The sequence below is a fragment of the Podarcis tiliguerta genome (assembly GCF_965153285.1).
Source record: "Podarcis tiliguerta genome assembly, chromosome: 1".
NCBI lineage: Eukaryota > Metazoa > Chordata > Lepidosauria > Squamata > Lacertidae > Podarcis > Podarcis tiliguerta.
The window spans coordinates 133,696,699-133,719,523 of NC_139534.1; the positions used below are offsets into that span (position 1 = coordinate 133,696,699).

The 22,825-nt window shown below is 45.6% G+C and overlaps 1 protein-coding gene across 1 annotated transcript in view; it reads right to left on the reverse strand.

Moving 5' to 3' along the window:
• The window catches only part of TOGARAM1 (TOG array regulator of axonemal microtubules 1), a 26,378-nt gene continuing 3,553 nt past the window's right edge, over positions 1-22,825 (reverse strand). Inside the window, exons 3-23 of the mRNA XM_083434655.1 lie at positions 21,708-21,759; positions 18,742-18,876; positions 17,355-17,639; positions 16,476-16,738; positions 15,940-16,172; positions 15,151-15,251; positions 14,018-14,185; positions 13,453-13,551; positions 12,521-12,699; positions 11,026-11,182; positions 10,576-10,653; positions 10,213-10,366; positions 9,993-10,098; positions 7,881-8,116; positions 6,587-6,745; positions 5,654-5,780; positions 4,078-4,199; positions 3,704-3,896; positions 2,553-2,772; positions 2,098-2,184; positions 1-1,260 (exon numbers count right to left, since the gene is read on the reverse strand). Of these exons, the coding sequence (XP_083290781.1) occupies positions 1,007-1,260; positions 2,098-2,184; positions 2,553-2,772; positions 3,704-3,896; positions 4,078-4,199; positions 5,654-5,780; positions 6,587-6,745; positions 7,881-8,116; positions 9,993-10,098; positions 10,213-10,366; positions 10,576-10,653; positions 11,026-11,182; positions 12,521-12,699; positions 13,453-13,551; positions 14,018-14,185; positions 15,151-15,251; positions 15,940-16,172; positions 16,476-16,738; positions 17,355-17,639; positions 18,742-18,871 (3,351 nt within the window). The 5' untranslated portion in view covers positions 18,872-18,876; positions 21,708-21,759 and the 3' untranslated portion in view covers positions 1-1,006. The remainder of the gene's footprint in view (positions 1,261-2,097; positions 2,185-2,552; positions 2,773-3,703; positions 3,897-4,077; positions 4,200-5,653; positions 5,781-6,586; positions 6,746-7,880; positions 8,117-9,992; positions 10,099-10,212; positions 10,367-10,575; positions 10,654-11,025; positions 11,183-12,520; positions 12,700-13,452; positions 13,552-14,017; positions 14,186-15,150; positions 15,252-15,939; positions 16,173-16,475; positions 16,739-17,354; positions 17,640-18,741; positions 18,877-21,707; positions 21,760-22,825) is intronic.

Genomic DNA, 22,825 nt, shown 5'->3' on the forward strand with positions numbered 1-22,825 from the left:
TTTTTACAGAAATAAATCCATTTATTTTTTTAATAACATTTTGTTTTTGTGTTTCAAATGAATACAGTACTTGTAGATGGTAAAATTTCGAGAGCAGAAGGAACAACTGGCACTAGATCGCTGAGGATTGCACAGCAGGGCAGAAAACTTAACACCTTTATAAATTCTGGACAGAGATAAATTCAGTATTATTTTTTCACACTAAAATATGGAAGCTATATTCAACACGTGACATTTCTTTTAAGACATGTGTTGTTCAAAATATGTAAAAATTATTTCTTTTCTATAAATTTTGGTCAACATGCTTCATTATAACCTGTTAAAAGTTTTACAAGAGTGTGCAGATAATGATGCCCAACTGTCAAGCAGATGTCATACATCAACAGCAGCAGCAGCAGCAAAAGCAAGCGAACACTGCACAATCATGACTGGGACTGATTTTAAAAATACATTTTTTTCCACAAATATCACACAGAACCCTGTTCTTTATGAATGTGCCTCTCAAAAGTTGTTTCTCCCCTCCCTCTTAAGGCTACATGAGAAGACATGTCATAACATGATTTCATGATTAGAACTATTCCTATTTTTAAAATCTCATCTTCGTTAGCGCACACACAGGGCATTGTCCCACTGAGTCTACAGAAGAGTGCAAACAAGCAGAGCTGACTTTTGCTTTCGCAAGACATCCATTCCCCAACTCCACAGAATTCTTGGGACAGCACCAGAGGGGGGAGAGTTCCCAAGCATCATACTGATTTTGGTTTCGGCCTGGGACGTGTACCAGGGGGAAGGAAAACCTAGCAATTAAAAGCAGTCAATCCAAATCCACTTCCACGTGAAAAGCACAGGCACTGTGAAGGAATGCAGCGAGAGAGGGAGGGAGGGGGATGCTCCACTCGACCCCATGGAAAAGAGTTTGCTGTCAGTTATTCAGTAACCTGTAGGAACCGTACTGTCCATGTAGGTGCATTTATTCATGCACACACCTGCCCCTGCTCAGTCTGCTTCAGGTAGCTTGGTCAAGGAATTCTTCCAGAGTTCTTTTGATGTGGGGGGACTGGGACGAAGCTTGGATCAGCAGGTTCTGACCCATTTGTGCAAAAAGTGCTTTTGACAATTTAGCAGTGGCTGTCCGAATATTGCCGCCGGCTCCGGGCAAGGAGCCGCTGTTGGTCATGTTGCCCAGCAGGTGCCACAGGACCACCAGGACCTTCTGCTCCACGGCGTGAGGCTTGCGAGGATACAGCTCCACCACCAGCTCTGGATTCGGAACAGCAAAAACGGGGAGACAGAGAGAGAGGGGGGTAACTGGTCACACCAAAGGCTCTCTTCCCCACCTCAAGCCTTGGCCTGCTCAACTTGAGCAAGAATGCAACTGAAAGCATGCAAACTCAGAGCATCTTCTGGAAAGGCCATCAATTAAGCCCACGGTGCTCCAAACAAGCTTTGTGGGGAAGGGCCCAGCTCAGCAGCAGAGCACAGTGGAAGGCCTTGACTTCAATCCCCAGGTAGGGTTAGGGGAGACCCCTGCTGCCAATGCGTGTAGACAGTACAGTGGTACCTCAGGCATACGCTTCAGGTTACAGACACCGCTAACCCAGAAATAGTACCTCGGGTTAAGAACTTTGCTTCAGGATGAGAACAGAAATCGTGCTCCTGCGGAGCGGCAGCAGCGGGAGGCCCCATTAGCTAAAGTGGTGCTTCAGGTCAAGAACAGTTTCAGGTTAAGAACGGACCTCCGGAACGAATTAAGTACTTAACCCGAGGTACCACTGTACCATAGATGGACCAATGGCCTGACTGTGAGGCAGCTTGCTCAGTTCTTAAGCTTAAACTCCTGCTCTGATTTCAGCTGTTATAACGGGATGGAACGTCAATGGGCTCTTTCACATTCGTTTTACATCCCTTAGGTTGGCAACAACCTTCCAAGCTGCCTGGCACCATCACGCACCCTGCTGAGCAAACTACGCCATTGCTGAGTCTCGAGTCTTTAAAGAGTCTTTAAAGCATCTCGAGCAAGCAGGTCCTGCGCAGGCTCATACTGGAAGGGCGAACTCTGGGTACGAAGGCACGGAAGCAGAGCACGAAGAGCCTTACCTGCAAGCTTCTCCGTGATGTCTTGCTTGGCTTTCCCATTCAGAAACTGGGCCTTTGTGCAGAACGGCTGAAGCAGCAGGTAGTTGTCTAGATGCAGAGGAGGGAGGGAGACAGAAAACCAACTCAATGGGAGTCCCAGGAGAGCTACATATATCATATATATCCTGTGTTTGATGCAGAATAGCCAGGAAGGGAAGCCTGGCAGGGAAGTGCACAGAATGAGGCCTTTGGAATCCTAAACACACACACACCCATCAGAATTGGCTGGAGGCCTGCTCCAGTTTGGAATCATTCCTCCACACCCTTGAGCGCCAGTGTGCCAACACACAATGAACAGATGCATAAACTGAGCAATGGAACAGAGTTCTTGGTTGCTCAGCCCCAAACCTGCTGCGAATTCTTTTCCGCAACCCTGTTTTCTGAAGCGTGGCTGGCAGCTGAAAAGGTCCCATTACCTAAGTGTTGACAAAGGGCTTGGATGACGTTTGTGGCAGCGGCGTAGATGCCTGGATTCTTGGAGTTCAGGTTGTTGTCCACCAAGGCAGGTATCAGCATATTGATGATGGGGGACAGCTTCTCTTTCAGGAGAGGAATCAGGCGGTGCATCGTCTCCAGGGCCACCTGGTTGACTTTGCTGTTGGAGTCGTGCAAGCGGGACTTGAAGGCATCAAAGATCTAGACAAGGGCACAGGACCACAACAGCTGGAAGCCCGTTTCCGCACGCAGATGCAGCGAGCTGACCAGGCTCTGCCTGCTGAACTAAACACGGTTGATGCCCCAGGACAACAGCACACATATCACTACTCCCAACACTTGTAGGGAGGGCAAAACAAAGGAAGAGGCTGCAGACCGCTTTGGTCAGCGCGCATCCCACCATCTCTGAAAACTAGAGTCAGTGAAGGAGTTAGAATTCTGGGCTTCTTTTGTTTAAGAAATAGCCGATACATGAAAAACAAGTTAATATCAGATAATCAAAAAGGAAAAGGGGAAACCAGGCTCCTAAACGACCTGTTCTGCTCATTTTGCAGTGGGGTAAATTCTTACTGACCATTTTATAGAGAGCCAAGACTGAAAAGGCTAACTTGTCAAAGGCTCTGCAACACATCCATGTGCCAGGGAGAACCCAAGCGACAGTCCCTGGTGTCTAAACCTGGTGCCCAGTCCCAGGCCATGAGGGGTCTTGGTCCAAATCCCATGGTGCAAAGGGCAGAGCATCCAGGAGGAGGGCAGGGCGTGCAAAGACCCATAAAGAGACTGAACACACTTGCATTTCCATGTACATTTCAGTGGTGGGACCACAAGGTGCCACACCCAATCCCTGCCCTTCCCAACTCAAGGGAGCTCTTTCCCCATGCCCTTTGAGAACTGCTGCTAGTTGCAGTAGATGACCCAGGCCTAGCTGGAACGGTGGCCGAACCCCCCCCCCCCATCATTTCTCCCCCTATATAGCTGTGCTTCTACCTATAGGGACAAACAGGCTCCTCCTTTGTTTAGAGCGACCCTTGGAGCCATGATATTGTCCAATTTAAATCTCCTGGTTTCTGCTCCATGGGATCCCCTGCTAGCTCCAAGAAGGATGTCGAGGACTTTTTCTTTCTACGGTTACCTTCACAATGTTTGCAACAACAAGGTCCTGGTTATTTTCCGTGTCTGCCAACAGCTGCTTGATTCCATTAATTCGATCCCTGAAATCTTTTGCATTCAGTAGCGTCGTTATGACCTTCACGTATTCCGCACTTTCCAAGGCGTTACGGGGAGCTAATTTCCGGGGCATTTCGCGTACTTCTCTAATCTCTCTGCTGAAAAGAAGAACGTCAAGAGGTTTGCAGCGGAGGTTTCCTACTTCTGCAGCCCTTGTAATAACTTCGGAGAAGGCCCATATAGTTCAATAGATTCTAGAGCTACGCAGGAGAGGTTCCCAACTCCTTAGCCCATTTGCCCCCCCCCCCAAGCTTTTGAAGCAGGAAGGGCCAACTGTACCTGTCGCCAGCATTGAGCGCTTCTCGCGACACAGAGGCTGATCTCGAATTGTCCATGTTGCTGGTGTGACCCCTTCTTCCGCCCTTGGCTGAGGGTGTGACAATCGGCATCTCTCCCAGACCCTGAAATTGCATTACAAAGACAGGGAGGGTCTTCTGGGTTATATCCAACTAAGTTCTATTCAGAGAAAGCCCACTAAAATGAATGAGCCTAAGATAGTCGTGTCTACAGGGCCCTGCAGGATCTGATTTCTTTCCGCAGGGCCTGTAAGACAGAGCTGTTCTGCCTGGCCTTTGGCTTGGAGCCAATTTGATTCCCTCCTTCTCTTTCTTTTTCCTTTTTCCTTTCTCTTCCTGTGATGAGGCTGCATTTTAATATTTTAATGTTTCAATATTTTAATGTTGTATTTTAATCTTGTTTTTAAGTTGTATTCATTCAACTTGTTTTTATTATTGCTTGTTACCCGCCCTGAGCCCGGCCTTGGCTGGGGAAGGCGGGGTATAAATAAAAAATATTATTATTATTATTATTATTATTATTATTATTACTACAAACTTCAATGGGTCTTCTCTGAGTAGGATTAACGTTGGATACAACTCCAAGAGGGCATCTGGGTAAAAAAAATTAAGGGTAGAATTCAACTTTGTGTTACTGCAAATGTTTCATCTGCACATCAACCTGCCAGACAGAACAATCTCCCACCAAGTGCTGTTTCAGGGGTTCTCTCTACCACCCCAAGAGCAAATTTTTGGGGTGCACAAGGGAAAATATTTATGAGGTGTTCTCTACCTAACTGGTGGAAAGGGCATTAGTTGCAGAGTTCTAAAAGCAGTAAGTCAGTTTCTGAAAAAATCCAAGGGTCAGGAGACTAATGATCAGCCTCCAAGTATAGTTTCTCAGACAGATAATAAAAGCAGCAGCAAACAATAACTGTGCCTGTTTATAACAGGGGTCAGCAAACTTTTTCAGCAGGGAGGGGGCTGGTCCGCTGTCCCTAAGACCTTGTGGGGGGCCGGACTATATTTTGGAAAAAAAATATGAACGAATTCCTATGCCCCACAAATAACCCAGAGATGCATTTTAAATAAAAGGACACATTCTATTCATGTAAAAACACGCTGATTCCTGGACCGTCCATGGGCTGGACTGAGAAGGCGATTGGGCCTTAGTTTGCCTACACATGGTTTATAACATGGACCAACTAATTATCTTACAAGCCAGGGACTGAAAGCAGGACTTGTGAAAAGCTAATGAGGATGGGTGCATCCTCACTGTCTGTGATAATTAGAACTAAGGATTGTTCCTCAGGAAGTATATCAGATGTCACCTCTCAAAGATGGTCTAAATTATTTCTGGATATTTTAGGTGGGATGCAAAGGTGTCATCTAAGTGACAACCAATGAACACAGCGAAGACAAAGGCCTCTGCTGTCTGTCCGACACTTTAAAAGAGAAGCTGGAATTGTCATGTTGGCAAAACCTTGGCAGTAGCAGTCAGTTCATCACTACTTCCAAAATCTGACAAATCTCCCTGCCTCTTGCTTTTAATACACGACGTTACATTCTTCACAGCCTACCTTCTGCCGCAGGCTGCTGACAGTCTCTTTCACGTAAGGCAAGTCCTTTGGCAGCACATACTTTTCAAGCATCTTGTCAAAGTCTGCGTGTGTCATCAAAGTGAAGAGCATCTTCCGACCATAGTACCTGCACCCACCACAAATCAGATGAGCAGATTTACACCCATGAACATAACCCAAAGCATGTCTGTCAGGCCTGATTCTTTAGTAAAATAACAGCAATAATAATGCTTGACTGAGGATACCGGAGCTCAGTTACAGACTCATTGTCTGTCTGTCTGTCTCTTTATTAAATTTGTATACTGCCCTTCACCCGTAGATCTCAGGGCTGTTCACACCCTGCCCCACCTCCCTGGGATGTACATTATGAAGCACTATAAATATATGCTCTAAGTAAAGAAGTCTTTCTGTAAAATATACAGTATTATTATTATTTGAATTTATATACCGCCCTATACCCAGAGGTCTCAGGGTGGTTCACAGAACAAAATCAAAATATAAAACCACAAAATATATAATCAAAATAAAAAGAACGACTCAATAACACACACACCCCATATCCTATTTGTGAAGCATTTGAGGGCTCATGTTTCCTGCATTGTAGTGGGCTGGACTAGATGAAACTTGGGGTCCCTCTTCCATCAATTCCAATGGTTCAATGAACCACAGGAAGGCATTCATATAAAACCTCGCTCATATAAATTATTTCGGCTTTGCTAATTATGTACATACAAAATGTATTCTCTGCATGTGTAAAAAAAGGAGAACTAAGAGCAGCGAGATCAAAAGTTGGGAATCACGTCAATAACTGTATTTGGGCCAGATTTCTGCCATTACATATTCACATTTCTTCATGTGTGAATCTAGGTTTCCAGACAAGTTGGGAGGTCACAGCATCCCATATTCCTTTTCGCTCTGCATCTGCTCACTCACCTTGTTTCTTGTGATCCGTCTTGGACAAATTTGGCTACTGCAGACAGAAGCTTGTCGGTCACATCCTTAATGCCCGACAACGCTCGGCCCGGCCCCATGTGCTCCACCACATCTGACAAGTGCTGGGCCGCACATCTTCTCACTGCTGTGTTCAAGTGGCTAATGGGAACCAGAAGAAAGGAGAACATCCGCAAGAGAGGTGTGTGTGAAACAATGATTTTGAAAGCAGACCCTAAAAACTTCCACAGCTGCACAGCAGAACCCTTCCTTTAAGCTGCCGATCACAGCAATGTGGAGATCATCTGGAGTTAAAGCAGTGGATCTGGCTGGATGACCAATAAGCAGCCCCACTCCATTCTCCCAACGTAATCTGGACTAGAGAGCAGGTGTCTTGTAGGAATGCGCTGGCAAGAAACCCTTCAACAACTGACAGCTTTGTTTCATGCAGAAGCAGCAGCAACCAAGGAATCTATGAATCACTGTTGCAATAAAGCGGCTCTCTCAAAGTTCTGCTGCAGGAAAGACATACTTTTCTGAAGTGTGATGAGCGACTGGTTTATGTGACGGGGCTTCTGCACTCACATAGAATTTGCCTGTCCTAACTTTCTACCAAGCACACCTTTCAAAACAGCTTGCACACATTTCTAACTGGACTTCATCTCAATAGTGCTCCCGTGTGAGTCCCATTTCTTCCAGTGGAGCTCACACAGCAAGGATTAACTACTGCTGTTTACCGTATTTTTTGCTCTATAAGACTCACTTTTTCCCTCCAAAAAAGGGGAAATGTGTGTGTGTCTTATGGAGCAAATGCAGGCTGCGCAGCTATCCCAGAAGCCAGAACAGCAAGAGGGATTGCTGCTTTCACTGCGTAGCGATCCCTCTTGCTGTTCTGGCTTCCGAGATTCAAATTTTGTTTTCCTCTTGTTTTCCTCCTCCAAAAACTAGGTGCGTCTTGTGGTCTGGTGAGTCTTATAGAGCAAAAAATACGGTATTTTATTTTATTTGTACCCTACCTTTTCCCCAAGGCCTCAAGGTGACACACTTAGTCCTCCTCCTCCTCCTCCTCCCCATGAGGAAGGTAAGGCTGAGAGGCAGCAACTGACCGAAGGTGGAATCCAGTGAGTTCCATGGTCAAGTGCAGATCTGAACCCCAATCTCCCAGGTCCTAGTTCAACACTCTGGCTGCCATACCACACTGGCTCTTATTATGAACTACATTTGTTTGACAACGAAGAGGTCTACAAAGGAGCAAATAAGAAGCAGGAGGAAGCTTTGAAGAGTCCCACAGGCTCACCTTTGGCCTCCGTTGATCAGAGACGAGAGCGCCCGTGCTGGTGTCACGTTGTTCACCATGGCCTTCAAGGCTTTGTCAACATCCTCCCTAATGAAGGTGTTCAATTCCCCAGCCTTGTGCAAGAGGACTTTCACCGTGTTATCCAGCTCTTGATCCATGCTCTTTTTCAGGTAGTTGAACAAGTCCCCTAAGCAAACCACGGCAGCTCGGGAAACAACGGAACGCAAATTCTTCACCTGTGCGAAAGAAAAGACCTTGAGTCAGACGGTGATGGCAAAATGCAACGGTTGCCTTAAATCCAGACGAGACAGCAGAGGCACTGAGAATGTTTCCCTAGCCTTGAGAAAATAGTAAACTGCCTGCGCTGGACAGGATTGCAGTCTGAGGGCGCTTCTGGGTCCAGCTTTGCCACTGGAGGCCCAGTGTAACTGATCCTTGAGTGGAAGAGCTTGACCACAGTAGCTCAGTCAACAGGGACTTCTAGGACTGGATAACTGCAATGCACTCTATGTGGGGCTTTCCTTGTGCTTGATCTGGAAGCTACAGTTAGTGCAGAACGATGCAGCATAGCTGCCGACTGGAGTCCTTGTCAGCACGTAACACGTGTGCTCAGAGATCTGCACTGGTTGCAGATTTAGTACTGGTTGAAGCTCAAGGTGTATACTGGTATATAAAACCCTTAACAGCTTGGGAACAGCTTACTTGTAGGGTTGCCTTACCCCAAAGGGCCCACCACTGGCACTAGTTACAAGAATCACATAATACTGTGGTACCTCTGGATACGAACAGGATCTGTTCCAGAGCCCCGTTCGCATCCTGAAGTGAACGCAACCCGCATCTGCGCATCGCGATTTGCCGCTTCTGCACATGATGTCATTTTGACAGTCCACGCATGTGCAAGCGGCGAAACCCGGAAGTAATGAGTTCCGTTACTTCCAGGTCGCCACGGAGCGCAACCTGAAAACGCTCAACCTGAAGCAACTTCAACCCGAGGTAGGAATGTACTTGTTCTGCATTTTTTTTTTAAAAAAATATATTTTAGTGTGGCAGCACCCACACTTTGAAACTCCTTGCCTATGAACACTAAGCAGTTGTACTGTCTAGTCTTTTCAGCACCTGCATAAAACATTTTTGTTGAGGCAAGCCTACATAGACATGCAAAAGCTGATGTGCTTTATTCTCTTTTTAGTTTACTGCTCATTTTAATTGTCTTTCAAATGTTTTAACCGCTTATTGTTACTGATAATTTTGATTTCTTGCAAACTGCTCAAAGGTTCTGTTACACTCAAGCAATATATGCATTCTGTTAAAATCAACTGTTTTGTTTGCTACTACAAAGTAACATGGCTGTCATTCTGGAATTCAGAAGCACCTGCAGCCCCAACTCAGTCCATTAGAAAATGCCAATGAAATTAGAGGGACCGACTTCGAGGACCACCTTTGCTTAGGCTTGGTAGGCCAGAAAAGGCCTACCTACGGCGTACCTACGCCTTTCCTGGTATGCCCCGCGGAGGACCTTAAGGCCCACAAATGACAACACTTTGCAGGTTCCAGGTCGCAAGGTGGCTAGATTGGTCTCAACTAGGGCCAGGGCCTTTTCAGCACTGGCCCCGACATGGTGGAATGCTCTATCACAAGAGATTAGGGCCCCGCGGGACTTGACATCTTTCCGCAGGGCCTGCAAAACAGCTGTTCCGCCTGGCCTTTGGTTTGGACTCAGTCTGACCCTTATGTTTCCCTCCCTTTATGGTCTTGATCTATGGGCTACTTTTAAAATGAGGCTGCATTTTAAATTGTATTTTAACCAGTATTTTAAATTGGTTTTTTTCTTTTTTTCCCCTATTATGTTTTTATTGTAATTTTACTGGTGTTCGCTGCCCTGAGCCTTATTATTATTATTATTAGTTGTGGAAGTAACAAGCTGAATGAACAATCAAACTTTTAGATAAAGGCTTGAGGGGAGGTAAAAATGAGGCAGGTGTAGGAGGAGCCGAGGTGCCAAACACAAAAGAAGGCAAGCGGCTGCAATGCTACACCCACTTCAATGCTCCCCTCAAAACCATCAGCCAAGAAATTGCAGGAAAAGATCTAGATAGGAGAGGCGAGGTTAACCTCCTGAACAACAGACAGGCTGGTTTCGTGCAGCTTTGCCGTCAGCACATCAGGGTGGTAGGCAGAGAGGCACCTAATCCAGTTCAGGCCTTCAATCTTCTTCTCCCTGTGTTTGAAAACGGAAACAACACAAAGCTATGCAAGCAGCACAGGGCGGACGTCAACTCTAATTGCTGATGGCATAAAAATAAAGAAGAGAAAGATAACCTGGGACACATACCAGTCGTCTTCCGCAAGATAATGCAGGGCTTCCGAAAGAGCAAGTTCAGGTTTAGGGAAGGGTCTCAGTTCGGATGGTTCCATTATCTCTGGACTGTGCGTGACAGACAGCACCCGGTCTTTCAACTGCATTCGTGGACCTGGAGAGACTTCACCTGCAAGCATTGCCCAGTTGGTGATTCAAAAGTGCAATGGGACTAGTAGCACATGACAAACATGTGGCTGCATAGGCAGAGCAACCAGAGGCAGCCCCAGCCCCAGGGATGGCCAGATGTTCCCAATGTAGAAGCAACCTATCTGAGACGCCCCACAATACGCGACACGGCAACTATCTCTTTTTTATACCTGAGCTGTGAAGTCTCACCTGATTCTAGCAAGACCGAAGGCTGTGCCCTTTTTACACTTGACATTCTCTTCAACAGAGGACTGAAAGCAGCATTTCCTGAGGGCAAAGAACCAGATTTCATCAACAGCATATCTCCATAAGTTACTTAAATCACAAGCCTCTTTTAATCTTTGTACAGCCCCCCGACAATTTTGAGAAACAAGTGCTACGCACTATCCAAACCACACCAGAAAAAAAATCCCATTTGAAGTAAGAAACAGAGCTTAAAGCACTGTTGCTCTCACTGTTTCATCCTTCCTTTGTGATCTGCACACAGAGACCAAGCAGCCTGCTTGAGGAAGAAAGGCCTCTCCCTCCACACGCAGCACAGAAGTAAGTGATGGAGCTGGACTTGCAGGTCAGTGACTTTCACAGGCGTATTTACAAGGTGGCATTGCAAGAGCAGTTAAAAACAACAACTTGGCTTACTGGTTTCGGTTGTCTTCTTCTCCAATTCATTGTGCTTAAGCAGTTCCCAAGTGTGTGATTCCTTTCTTTCAAGATCTCTAACTTCCTGATATTCTTTTTCTTCTCTTTTCTTCTGTCTCATCTTCTCCCGGGCAGATTTGGATAAGGCAACTTTCATCTGCATAGAACAGAAAAGTGTCCTTTTTTATGGTAAGTATTTTTATACCCACCATATCAGAAAATATCAAGGTGGCATACAATGTTAAAACAAAAAATGTTAAAAGATGCAGATGCATGTGCCAGGCTCATCAGAAATAAAATAGCTATTAAGGACCGTGGGCATAAAAAGTCTTCAAGAGACACCTGAAAGTCAAAATATCTGAATATTATTGGTGGAGTCTCCAGCAGTCTGACTTCATTCCTGGAGGACAACAATATCAGTGAGAAACAGAACACGTCCCCTTTCTCTCACAGTAATTTCCTCACCTTTTCAAACACACACACACACACACACACACATTTTGGTCTGTGTGTGTGGTTTGGGAGCTGCACGACCAGGGAAAAAAACAATGCTGCTCAGGGTTGTAAAGACTGTGGAGAGAATAATTGGGTGCACTCTTCCCACCTTGGATCAAATCTACGCTTCCAGGTGCCATAAGAAAGCTGCAGAGATAGTGCAGGATAGTGCGCACCCCGGAAATGATCTCTTTCAGCTTCTGCCTTCTGGAAGAAGGTCCAGGGTTATAAAGACTAGGACTAGCCGCCTGAGAAACAGTTTCTACCCAAATGCAATTCTGGTTTTAAATGCAGTATAAGTAGTCTCTACAGTATATTGTATTTTAAAAAGGGGTTTCGGAGTTTTTAGGGGTTTTTGAATGTCTTATGTAGATTTTTCAATTTCATTGTTCTATATGGGACAATGACAATAAAGATATTGTATCGTACTCAAATAACTTTTCCACAGCAGAAAAACAGGATGATTATAGAAACAGTCACGCAAATAACACCGTGGCTGCAATGTCAACTCTGATGCACTTTGCAAGACGCTGCACATGCGTCTGAGTGATCAGCTATTGAGAGGTCAACAATTGCTAAGAGACTGCAGATGCCTGTACTGCAAACTTTAGCGCAAAGGAGAAATGAACAAAAGTGAAAAGTAAGTCTGCTAACCAGAGTTAAGAATAAAATAGGGCCTCGCTCAGCATTATCTAGCCTAGTGGAAAAAAGGTGGTGCTTTATTGTTTAAACTTGCTGGAACCTTTTAGGATAACAGAATGGGATCGTGCTGGCATTTGTCACTGCACTGCAGTATGTATCAGGAACCATTTGCAATTCGTTCCTGAGCCCATTATCTGTAGGCGCGTTATTTGGCCACATGCAACATCTTAACACATTAAACAACATCAACAAGAACAAAATGCGATCGTAGCAGCCGTGGCACACAGGTGCATTATGCATTTTCAGAAAACCCGTCTTTGTGACAGCCCCCCTTCTGCAATGTATTTTCCATTCTTACATCTCTTTCGTTTTCCACATCAAAATAAAGTGCAGGGTTCTGCTGTTGAACAGCTCTCCCGTAGATCCCCGAAAGCGGCTCCATGCTTTGCTTGAACGAAGGTGCATCTCCATTCTCCATGGAGAATATCAGGGACTGGCCGTAACTTAGTGGGGCTGAAGGCGGGCTTCCAAACACTCCTAAAAAGACATATATGGCTCACTGGGTTATCATGAAAGATCTAACACACAATGAATTCCCCCCCCCCCCCGGCATACATTATTTCTTTAAACACAACCATTTTATGCACAGGTTTAAACAAGGCGATGACAGCACCAAGGTCATTCAGTGTGCACAGGAACTGTTTTCTTTTCTACCTTTCTTTGCCTCTTTTATTGCCAGCAGGAAAAGGCAAGCACAGCTACCAACGTGCAATTTTTTGCACACACCGAGTATATTATTTGCTCAGCAAGAAATGTTTGCGCAGGACCATGTGACCTCCCACTCCAACAAAAACACATACAAAGGAGTTGGGGGGGGGGATGATAAAGCAAAATATATTTTAAGCCTTCCTGATAATTCTATTTATTATTTATTAATGAAATTTATATCCCACTCTTTTCCCCACAAACGAGTCCAGGCTGGCAAAAGCGATGGATTATCTTAAGAACAATTTCATTCTGGATGCAGACTGGGAATTTAAAAGGGAATTGAAAAAGGAAGATCTTCGGTTGGTGCTGAAAAGGCAAGAGGGACGGTGCCTGTCCAATATTCAAGGGGAGAGACAACACTAAAGGCCCAATGCCTCCATCGGGTGGAGTGGACCTCCTGATGGGATGGTTTCTGAAGGAGGCTTTGCAGAGCCCAGTGACTGACTGGCTGTATAAGTGGTGAGACAATCTTTCAGGCCAGCATAAGAAGCATTGTAATCAACCAGTGCTTGTTTGAAATACCTTTCCCAACAATGACTACAGAGTCTTCTGACAAGGCACTCGGTGAAATGAAGTCTAAGCTAGTTAGCTGCTGTAAACTCGAAGTGGGCCCTGTAAAACCTAGAAAAACAAACAAAAATTGGGTGTTAAGACTACTTATAAGTTATTTGTGCTTTGCATCCATGACATTGAGAACGTTCCCTTCTGGTTTTGCATTTGATATCAACAGCCGAAACCAGTGGATCCAGTACACAAGGTGGGCCTCCACTTACCCTGTGGAGCCTTATTCAAAGACAGAGAAGCACATGCTCTCACGGAGGACCTGCATGCCTACTGCAGCACCGCACAGCTCTGGATCAGGTCCAAAGCGTGTACAGTCACTCCCAATCCCCCCAGAAACATTCCTCCAGTTTAACTTTAAAACGAAAAGCTAGATACTAACACATCTGAAGGCAACACTTTACTCTCTCTCTCTCTTTCTCACACACACACAGAGCATCAGAAAGGAAGACTAAGAGAAGATTCAGGCCCAAGCTCAGAGGAATAGAGTTGAAGACCCTCCCTTCCAGCCCCTCCACCTGCTCACCTTTGGTGGATTTACAGTGCCTTTGGTGCTCTTTACTCTGCCCTTTAAGGATGGCGGGCGATGCCACTTTCTGTCTGTCCTCTTCATAATCTCCTGATCCGTTCCCGTAGCTCAGGCGCTGGCCGCTGATGCTCACGCTGGAAGCCGCTTTTTCATGAAACATGATCCCTGGAAGGCAGAATCCACAGCAAATTGTTCCCAAGAGCAACACAGGAAGATGCCTAATTTTGCAAATGCCACAGTCCCAAGCTGCGTTTACAAACTGCTTGCAGGAGGTATGCCTGCCTGGTGAATTTTTGTCACAACCGGGTGAAAAGAGTTAACACATGTATGATCTGGGCTTTGGGAGACAGTTCAAGGAAAACTAGAATTTAGGTCTCAGTACATGTTTGGGGAAGTAGAAGGACACCCAGTAGGTAATGTGGCTGGGGTAGAAAACTTTCCACTACTATGTTTTTCTGAAAGAAAAGTTTCTGGTTCTAGAAACTTTGCTTCATGAAATTGATCCAATACCAGCCAAACGCCAAGTCAAAGTTTTTATTAACTTCTTTAAAGCATGTATATTTATGTACAGTCATTCTAGGACATCAAAATTAATATGCTGACAGTTTGCAGTGCCTTTATTTTCTTAAAGTGTAGAGTCTTCAAATATTTATAAGATTGTATTGACCCCTCCCAGCAATACAGTTGAGTCACATCATATGTGCATTGTATTTACGCAAATTCAACTTTACACGCCCAGATGCAGCTCCATTCCAGCCTTTTTCTTCTGCCTGCATCACTCTCTGCCTGCCTTCCTCCTCCCATCTCTGCCCGCCTGCCTCCATCCTTTCTGGGGTCACTACATGGGGAGGAGGGGAGCCAGCAGAGACATGGAAGAGGCTTCCCTTTCTTTCCCGGCCAATGAAAAGGAAATTTTTGCTATATGCATTTTCACATTATTTTGTCCAACCTTTAGAGCCCTGATTGCAAATCCACATTAAAAAGCTAGCTGGGTCTACGGCTGCTGCCCACCCACCCTCTTTCAATGACCCGGAAGGTCAACAAAGGGAGACCCACTGGAGCATCTAGAGACACTGCAAAAAGAACAACTCCATTAAATCCATGCTGTCCTTATGTGCCCTACAGACTACCTGTGGTGGGACTCTGCTCCACAGTTATAGGACCCCGATTCCGTGTTGGCGAGAGCTTCATTGGCTGGGAGTTACCTCCAAGGAGAGGGAATATGTCCGACCTGTGGCAGAAAGGAAGGCACTTTTGTTAACTCGTTTCTACCCTGCACCAAGTGCTCCAGCTTTCACTATTACTCATCCGAGAGATTTTGCAGGAAGGAACCAGCTCTTCGAGGACCGAGAATACATGGGAAATGGAGCAACTTCTTCACATGGCCCAGAGACACCATCTCTCCAAGTGGGTGTTTCACTGCGCACAGAACAGCCACTAAGAGCGGCTCCCCGCCCCCGGAAGAAGGATGGCAAGTTCAAGATTCTCTTTCAACATGCCTTCCAAAGCCTTTATCCCAGTTGGCGTCTGCCTTGGATATGAACTGCTTCTATGAACGTGATGTTGTTTTAGCTATTGTTTATAGGAGTTCAAATGAGGGACAAGGAGCACAGACCACTGAGCCTTGCCCGGAGAATGGCACCCAGGAGGCTTCAGCAAGCGCATATTCTGGAGCACTGGCATAACATGTCCCCAGCCACCCCCATCAGTGCTCAGCAACCCCTGAAGTCTCCAAAAGAAAGCAAGGACTGCTCCTCTACAGCTCAGTGACTGAACACTTGCATTGAATGCAGGAGGTCCCAGATGGTTGTCCCTGGCATCACCACCTCCAGGAAAAGGCCCAGATGGGATAAGGAAACCTCTCCTCCCCCCCCCCCTCAGCCTGTGGATTCCCCCCTCGTGCTATAAATGACACTCACATTGTTCTCATTCCCTGAGGGGCTGTCGAAAGCGGGGATGTCACGGACTCCTGGCTATACACCCCACTTTCGCTGTAGGAGCTGGTGCTTGGGGACGACAAGCAAGAAGGAGACTCTGAGGTCAGGTCGAGTTTCAGGACAGAGTCTGGGCTTTCGAGGTCGGAAGTGCTGCCGTTTAGCTTTGCTCTCTTTTTGGCGGCGCTGTTACGTAAGGAGCGGAGAGAACTCTGCATCTGAAAAGGAGGGAAGAGACGTGATCCCAGCTGGATGCTGTGAGGAAGCGCAAGTGTGAGGTTACAGAATTATTTGCTGGCTGCCTATGATTGGATACTGGAGTGGGGAGCAGGAATTCTGTTTAAAAGATGCATGATCCCATTCCACCACCACCCCGTGCCTACGATAAGAAAGCAGCATGGAATACAGAAACTACAAACAAACCTGTGTTGGCCACGTGTATACATCCTATGGGAAGCCCAGGGAAATAATTTTGCTATTCGCCCTTTCTTAACAGTAAAAACATCACACTGAGCCCCCACCTCTTCCTCATCCAGCTCCTTTTCATTGACATTCAACTCTGAAAGATCGATGGCCAGCTTCCTGTCCCTCTCATTCAGCCAGATGTCTTCTGGCTCCCCGTTCTTGTGTCCTACTACGTTGATTTCCACTCTGTCAGGTAAGGGACTAAGGCCCCTGGGGATGGGAGGCACTGGTTTTGTCCCACTCAGGCCTCTCCGCGAAGCCGGCGATCTCACAAAGGCAGGTTTCAGCTGAATGGGAGGCGTATCCTGTGGCTTTGCCTCTGCGTCAGAAACACATGCAGAGAGAACACACATTGAGAACATTTTTTAAGTACAGATTGTATATATACAGAAGGGAACGACATTCTGCACTACTGATGCACAGTCCAGACTGGGTTTTAATATTCTTTCCTAGATATGATTCAAGATGCTGGTTTTGACCTATAAATCCCTCAACGACTTGAGCCCTGCAGACCCCGAGGCGGCTTCTTCCCCCGCCTGTCACAATGCCAGTTACTCACCGACTATGAAACTCCCTTTCTCTGGAATTTGCCAACCCCTGAAGCTATAGCCCCTTCCTAGAGGCAAAGAAAGATCCCCCCTATTTGGGCAGATGCTTAGTGACTGATCAGCAACATGTAAAGGAAGTGTGTGTGGGAAGCAGTGTGCAAAGGAGAAACGCAGAGATTTCCATGGTTGTCTGCTTCTTGCCAATGCTGACCACAGCCTGCCTCCTCCCTCCTGGGGCCCGGGAAGACCCCCCCCCCTTTGCTGGAGACTGGGTGAGGTGGCACCTTCCTTTTCCTTCTCTTTTAGGCTTTGGCAACCCTTCCATACCAGGTTTAGCACGCTTAGTTACTGGAGACTGCATCAAGCTATTGCCACCAGGGCTTGTACCTGCGTCCTCTCCTGCCATCGGGCTGGAAAACTTCTTCTGATGACTAGGTTTCGGAAGCCCTTCGAAACTCTTCAGAGGCCAGGAATTAGAGAAGTCTTGCGACTTCTTGAGCGAGTCCGCAGGAGGGGAAGTGTGCTTTGGACTGTGCCTGGGCGATGAGAATGGGTAGGACGGGAGGATGAAAGCTCCTTGGCTGGGGTGGGAGCCCAGGAGAGGCGGTGCAGGCTCAGGGGGGCTGCAGAAGGTCCGCTGAGGCTTGCTGGTGAAACTGAGGCTGGCACACACTGGTTGGGAGGGGGAAAGAAATGCACAACCCCGGTTAAAGAAGCAGGAAAGGAAACACAACCATTTTAAAACTATTTCTTGTCTAACCTGCCTGATAACCAATCTTCAAGCACCAGTCACAAAGAGAGATTTTCCTCGAAGTCATAAGCATATCAAAAAGGACACGTTACTTTGCTTAACTTATGGCCTGTGACATACAAATGGGTCCTGCCACTTTGGCTTCACTGGCATAAATAATTCTGCACAATTTATTCATTCTCTGCCCCCTACTGCAGATGTAATTCTGCACTATAGGTTTGGTGAATAAGCAGCTGGTCTGGAGCAAGAAGCAAGGGCCCTGTGCCCAAGGCTGGCTGAATGAGCTGGGCTCCATACTTTCCTCATGCTCTTTGCCAGGGTTCCTGCTTCCTAACAAGCAAAATAAGAAAAAAAGGCGCAGCAGCTGTATCACTGGGTACTCACTGCTTGCAAGGGCTCACCACTCATTTCAGAGGAAGAAACTAACCCATACATGCATTCATTGCGTGAAGAAGTAACCTACAGGACAGAGCTTTGACCCTAAAGGGCTTCAGAACATAATGACTCCTACTATTATTGCTACAGTTCTGTGGTCATGCACATGCTCTGTGCACCTCAGGTTAAAGATGTCAGACAGCAGAAATTCTGCTCATGGCCCAGAAAACCACTGCAAGTGCTTCGCCAGTTTGAAGAAGAGGAGTTTGGATTTGATATACCACTTTATCACTACCCGAAGGAGTCTCAAAGCGGCTAACATTCTCCTTTCCCTTCCTCCCCCACAACAAACACTCTGTGAGGTGAGTGGGGCTGAGAGACTTCAGAGAAGTGTGACTGGCCCAAGGTCACCCAGCAGCTGCATGTGGAAGAGCGGAGACACGAACCCGGTTCCCCAGATTATGAGTCTACCGCTCTTAACCACTACACCACACTGGCTCTAGGTTGAACCAATCATCTGGATCAACGCAAGCCATCCCCTTATATGCTTTGCAATGCAGATCTGACCCGCCCAACAGAGTGCTACGGGGCACGCTGGAATGGGTCTGGCATGCACAAATGCTTAAAAGATGGTCATTCTACAAATACCTTTATCTTGCCAGGGATTGCTCAGTCCTAGAAACTGCAGATCAGAATCCACACTGCCGCTCTTCCCGCGAGTGTGAGAGAAACCAAGCAGCCCGCATTTTCCTGGAATATGAGGCTGATGAGAGGCCATCACACCTTTCAAGCAAAAAGAAAGGGCAGTCAAGGATGCTTCCACAAGCAGTGACACTTCAAAAGCAACTTTCACACACTTCCTTGGGGACTCTGGAATGTCCCGTGAGTGTTCCCAGCACCAAGTGTGAAGAATCTCCCAAGGCAACCTTATAACAAGCTTTCTTCATGTGCACAAGGCAGAATAATTTAACTGGCAAGATGCAGAAAGGCAGAGTTCCTTTTCCTTGGGGGCACAGCAGTTTCTCCTAAGTACTTTTTGCCCTAATCACCCCAGGACAGGGAAAGCTAAAAATCAAAAGCAGCCCTTAAAAAGAAACAAAACACATACAACTGAAAGTAATCCAGTAGTTTCACGTCTCCCGCTCCCCCCTCAAGCATACACAACTTGCATTCTTATTGAGCTCATCCTAAATGAACTCTGAAGTCCCTCTAAACTGGCACAGTCCACCCAGAGGCAGGTGCACAACGCACTGCCAATAAAAGGGAGCAAAGCAAGTCTGGTCTTGTCCAGTATGGCCTTTTCAATACTAAAGTGGGAAGTGACAAAGCTCGGCTCCTTCTTATTACGAGAGCGCAAAAAACTTTCTCAGGAGTCACTATTACAAATATGCTAACCATTCCAGACTCACTCCATTAACTTCTCCTGCTCAAGGCCTGGAAACAACTTCCCACAAACCAGTTAAACACACCTGAAGTCAGCTGCAGCACCTCCCCTCCCTGCATTTACCCCACAGATCCACCTGGCTGAGCTACTGGGAAGCTTCTCTGCAGATCTAGCACTTTTCCGAGGATAGCCTGCTGTCTGGTTACAGCTTTCAGATCCCCTAGCTTAAAGAACACTAGGGAATGATTTCTATTCACCTGGGAACTGAGCCATGCACCTGACCTAGCAGGCTTGAAGTCACGGACTGCCAGCCGATGGGTGGCGACTTCAACCGGTATGCTCAAGTTTGCTATGGGGACCTGAGTTGTGCATCCAATCAAACCCATGACTCTACCTGCCACACACCTGGCATTGCGCATGATGTTGGGTAGGTGGCCGTGGTCTGGGGAAAACAGCCTCACAGGCCAAACCAGAACCTGTGCCAGACAGAATTCAGCCCATGGATTGGAGGTTCCCCACCTCTAACCCAGAAAGACAGTGGGGTTCAGTGAGCCGCACCCCGCCAAGACGTTTTCTACACAAATGCAAAGGGATAGGAAATAGGTCCAACTCAACTTCCAGGCATTCACATCACCACCACTTGTTACTCTGAACTTTCCCACAGTTGTTAAAAAGGGGGAAATTATTTAATAGCCATTTCCCATGAAACAGCCCAGAAAAATTTAATAATAAAAACTACCAATAAATATATATAGAAATGCAATTTCTGTGCCAGTAAAGACCACTTAAAAGACTTGCTGGAAGACGAAACTTTTTCACAGGCAAAGAAAAGACAATAAAGACAGTACCTTTCTGATGGGACAGAAAAACTCAAAAAGGCAAGAACTCAACTGTGCAATAGAGGAATAATTATAACAACGTTTTCTTAAAAGAAGTTCAGGGGCTTGCCCTTCTGCTACTTCCATAGACCTTTTCATTCAGTGTCTAGAGCTTTTCCCAAAGAACCAACATTCTTAGAAAGGTTTCCAGGACAACAGAAGCAGCTTCCTCAGGGTCATTTCCTTAAAGCAGCCAAATTAGTGCTTAGCTTGCTCTTTCATACAAGGTAGATTTGATTTAAATCACGATTTAAATCACTAGTCAGTAAGACTTGATTTAAATCATGTAATTTTTTATTACAGAAAGACTCCTTCTTGCTGGTATAATCTTGATATTACAACCAGATGAAGGTTTCATTTTTGGAATAATAAATTTTCAGAGTAGCTTTTACAGTTATATCAAAAATTACTGATTTGGTTATACTATTAGAAATACATAGAACAATAACTATGAAATTACTGGGAGGTTCAATAAGTTAACTGTTTATATTTGGACAACTTTTCTGCTGTACTTTATTGGAGGAAGAAAAATAATAATTTCCTTAATAACAATTTAAACAATTTATTTAACTAAAACAATAACATTATAGCACATGTATCCATGTTTGTTAACTGATGTTGTTAAACAGTTAAAAAAAAAAAACTTAGACTGAGCTTTAGCACACATGAAAAACTTAAATCCTTATTTCCTTATGAATAGCCTTTGGACTATAATGTAACTTAAACAGAAAACTATCTTTAGAAAGATTTTTCCTCCGAAAGCATTTTATTTTAAAAATCCAATTTAAATAAAAAAATTCTCATTTTAATTTTTTCTGCAGTGTGAGCACTCCCCTCCCCCCTGGAAATCCCTACGGACAACAGCTGTGTTCCCTCGTAATAGGAAGCTATGGTTTGTTCAACAAATCACAGGATGCCTTACAGATCAGCAAAGGCTCTTTCATGTGCCTTTGTAGCTTGGCTGGCTTCTGGTATGGAGTGGCCAAACAAACTGAGATTAAGCAAGGATGTTGGGTTCAGATGCAATGCCAACCCATCGCTGAAACAAACCACAGTTAATTCTACTGGCCAGAGTTTACATGTTCAAACAAACCATGGCTTAGCCAAATCAGTCCAGGATCAATGGGTTCTAAAAAAGGACTGTGATAAAATCTACTGGGTTGTAGCCAATTGTGGTTTTGTTTTAGCAGAAAGCACTTCTCCCAGATTCGGCACGGAGTTGGGGGCGAGGAACGCCACCCTCTGTGTCATATTAAGAGCAAAGGACCGATCTGGAGGACAGAGACCCCTCTTCCTTTGAACCATCGAGTGACAGTGAGTCACTTGGGTCTGCACACATATGTAGCACTTACCTTGCGAAGGTCTCAGTTTTGGAGACTGCAGGAAATCGTTTGATGGCGAGAGCTGCAAGAGAAATAGGACAGAGGAGGTATTAAAATGCAATTCCGCCTTCTTCCTTGTAAAACTAAAAAGCGACGTGGTCACATGCAATGGACAGCTGTGCTGAATCTGGACCTTGGGAGCCTGCAGGATAAATGTTTCTTACAAAAGTTACAGCATTTTCAAGCACCATACTTTTGCCTCCATCACTCTCTGGGACAGCTCAAACCTGATTACTTTTAGAAATTGGGAGTCAGATTAAATTTCTAGCACACTCTAATAGAACAATCTGCAAGCTCATCGGACAAACAGAGAGGAATTTTTCATTGTATTATTCCTCCTCTCAGTATTTCTGCGGCTGCTGGTTTTCCCCTATCTTTCACTACCGTTACTGGATCACTATGAACTTTCCTCATTATAAATTCTTTCAGCTATTACTGAACAACTTGTGTTAATTTGTAGCAAAATATGAGCTCACTGGAATGCGCCTGAAGGTAATAATTAATTTCCTCCATGATCCTGGGAAACATTTTTGCTGCTACTTTCAAGAATCAATTCCCGACCATGAGAATTATACTTCTTAAATCCATCTTTCAATTGACAAACATTTAAAATACAGAAGAAAATCCTAAGAAACTTAGTTTTCAGTAAGTAACAAAAAACAAGCCCAATAGTAGTAATAATAATAATAATAGTAATAATAATAATAGTACAGTAGTAGTAATAATTTATTATTTATACCCCGCCCATCTGGCTGGGTTTCTCCAGCCACTCTGGGCGGCTTCCAACAAAATATTGAAATACAGTAGTCCATCAGCATTAAAAGCTTCCCTAAACCAGGCTGCCTTCAGATGTCTTCTAAACGCCAGAGAGTTGTCTATTTCCTTGACATCTGATGGGAGGGCTTTCCACAGTGCGGGTGCCACTACTGAGAAGGCCCTCTGCTTGGTTCCCTGTAACTTGGTTTCCCGCAGGGAGGGAACTGCCAAGAGGCCCTCAGCGCTGGACCTCAGTGTCCGGGAAGAACAATGGGGGTGGAGACACTCCTTCAAGTATAATATTAAAGCAAAATTGTGGACAAACCACCAAA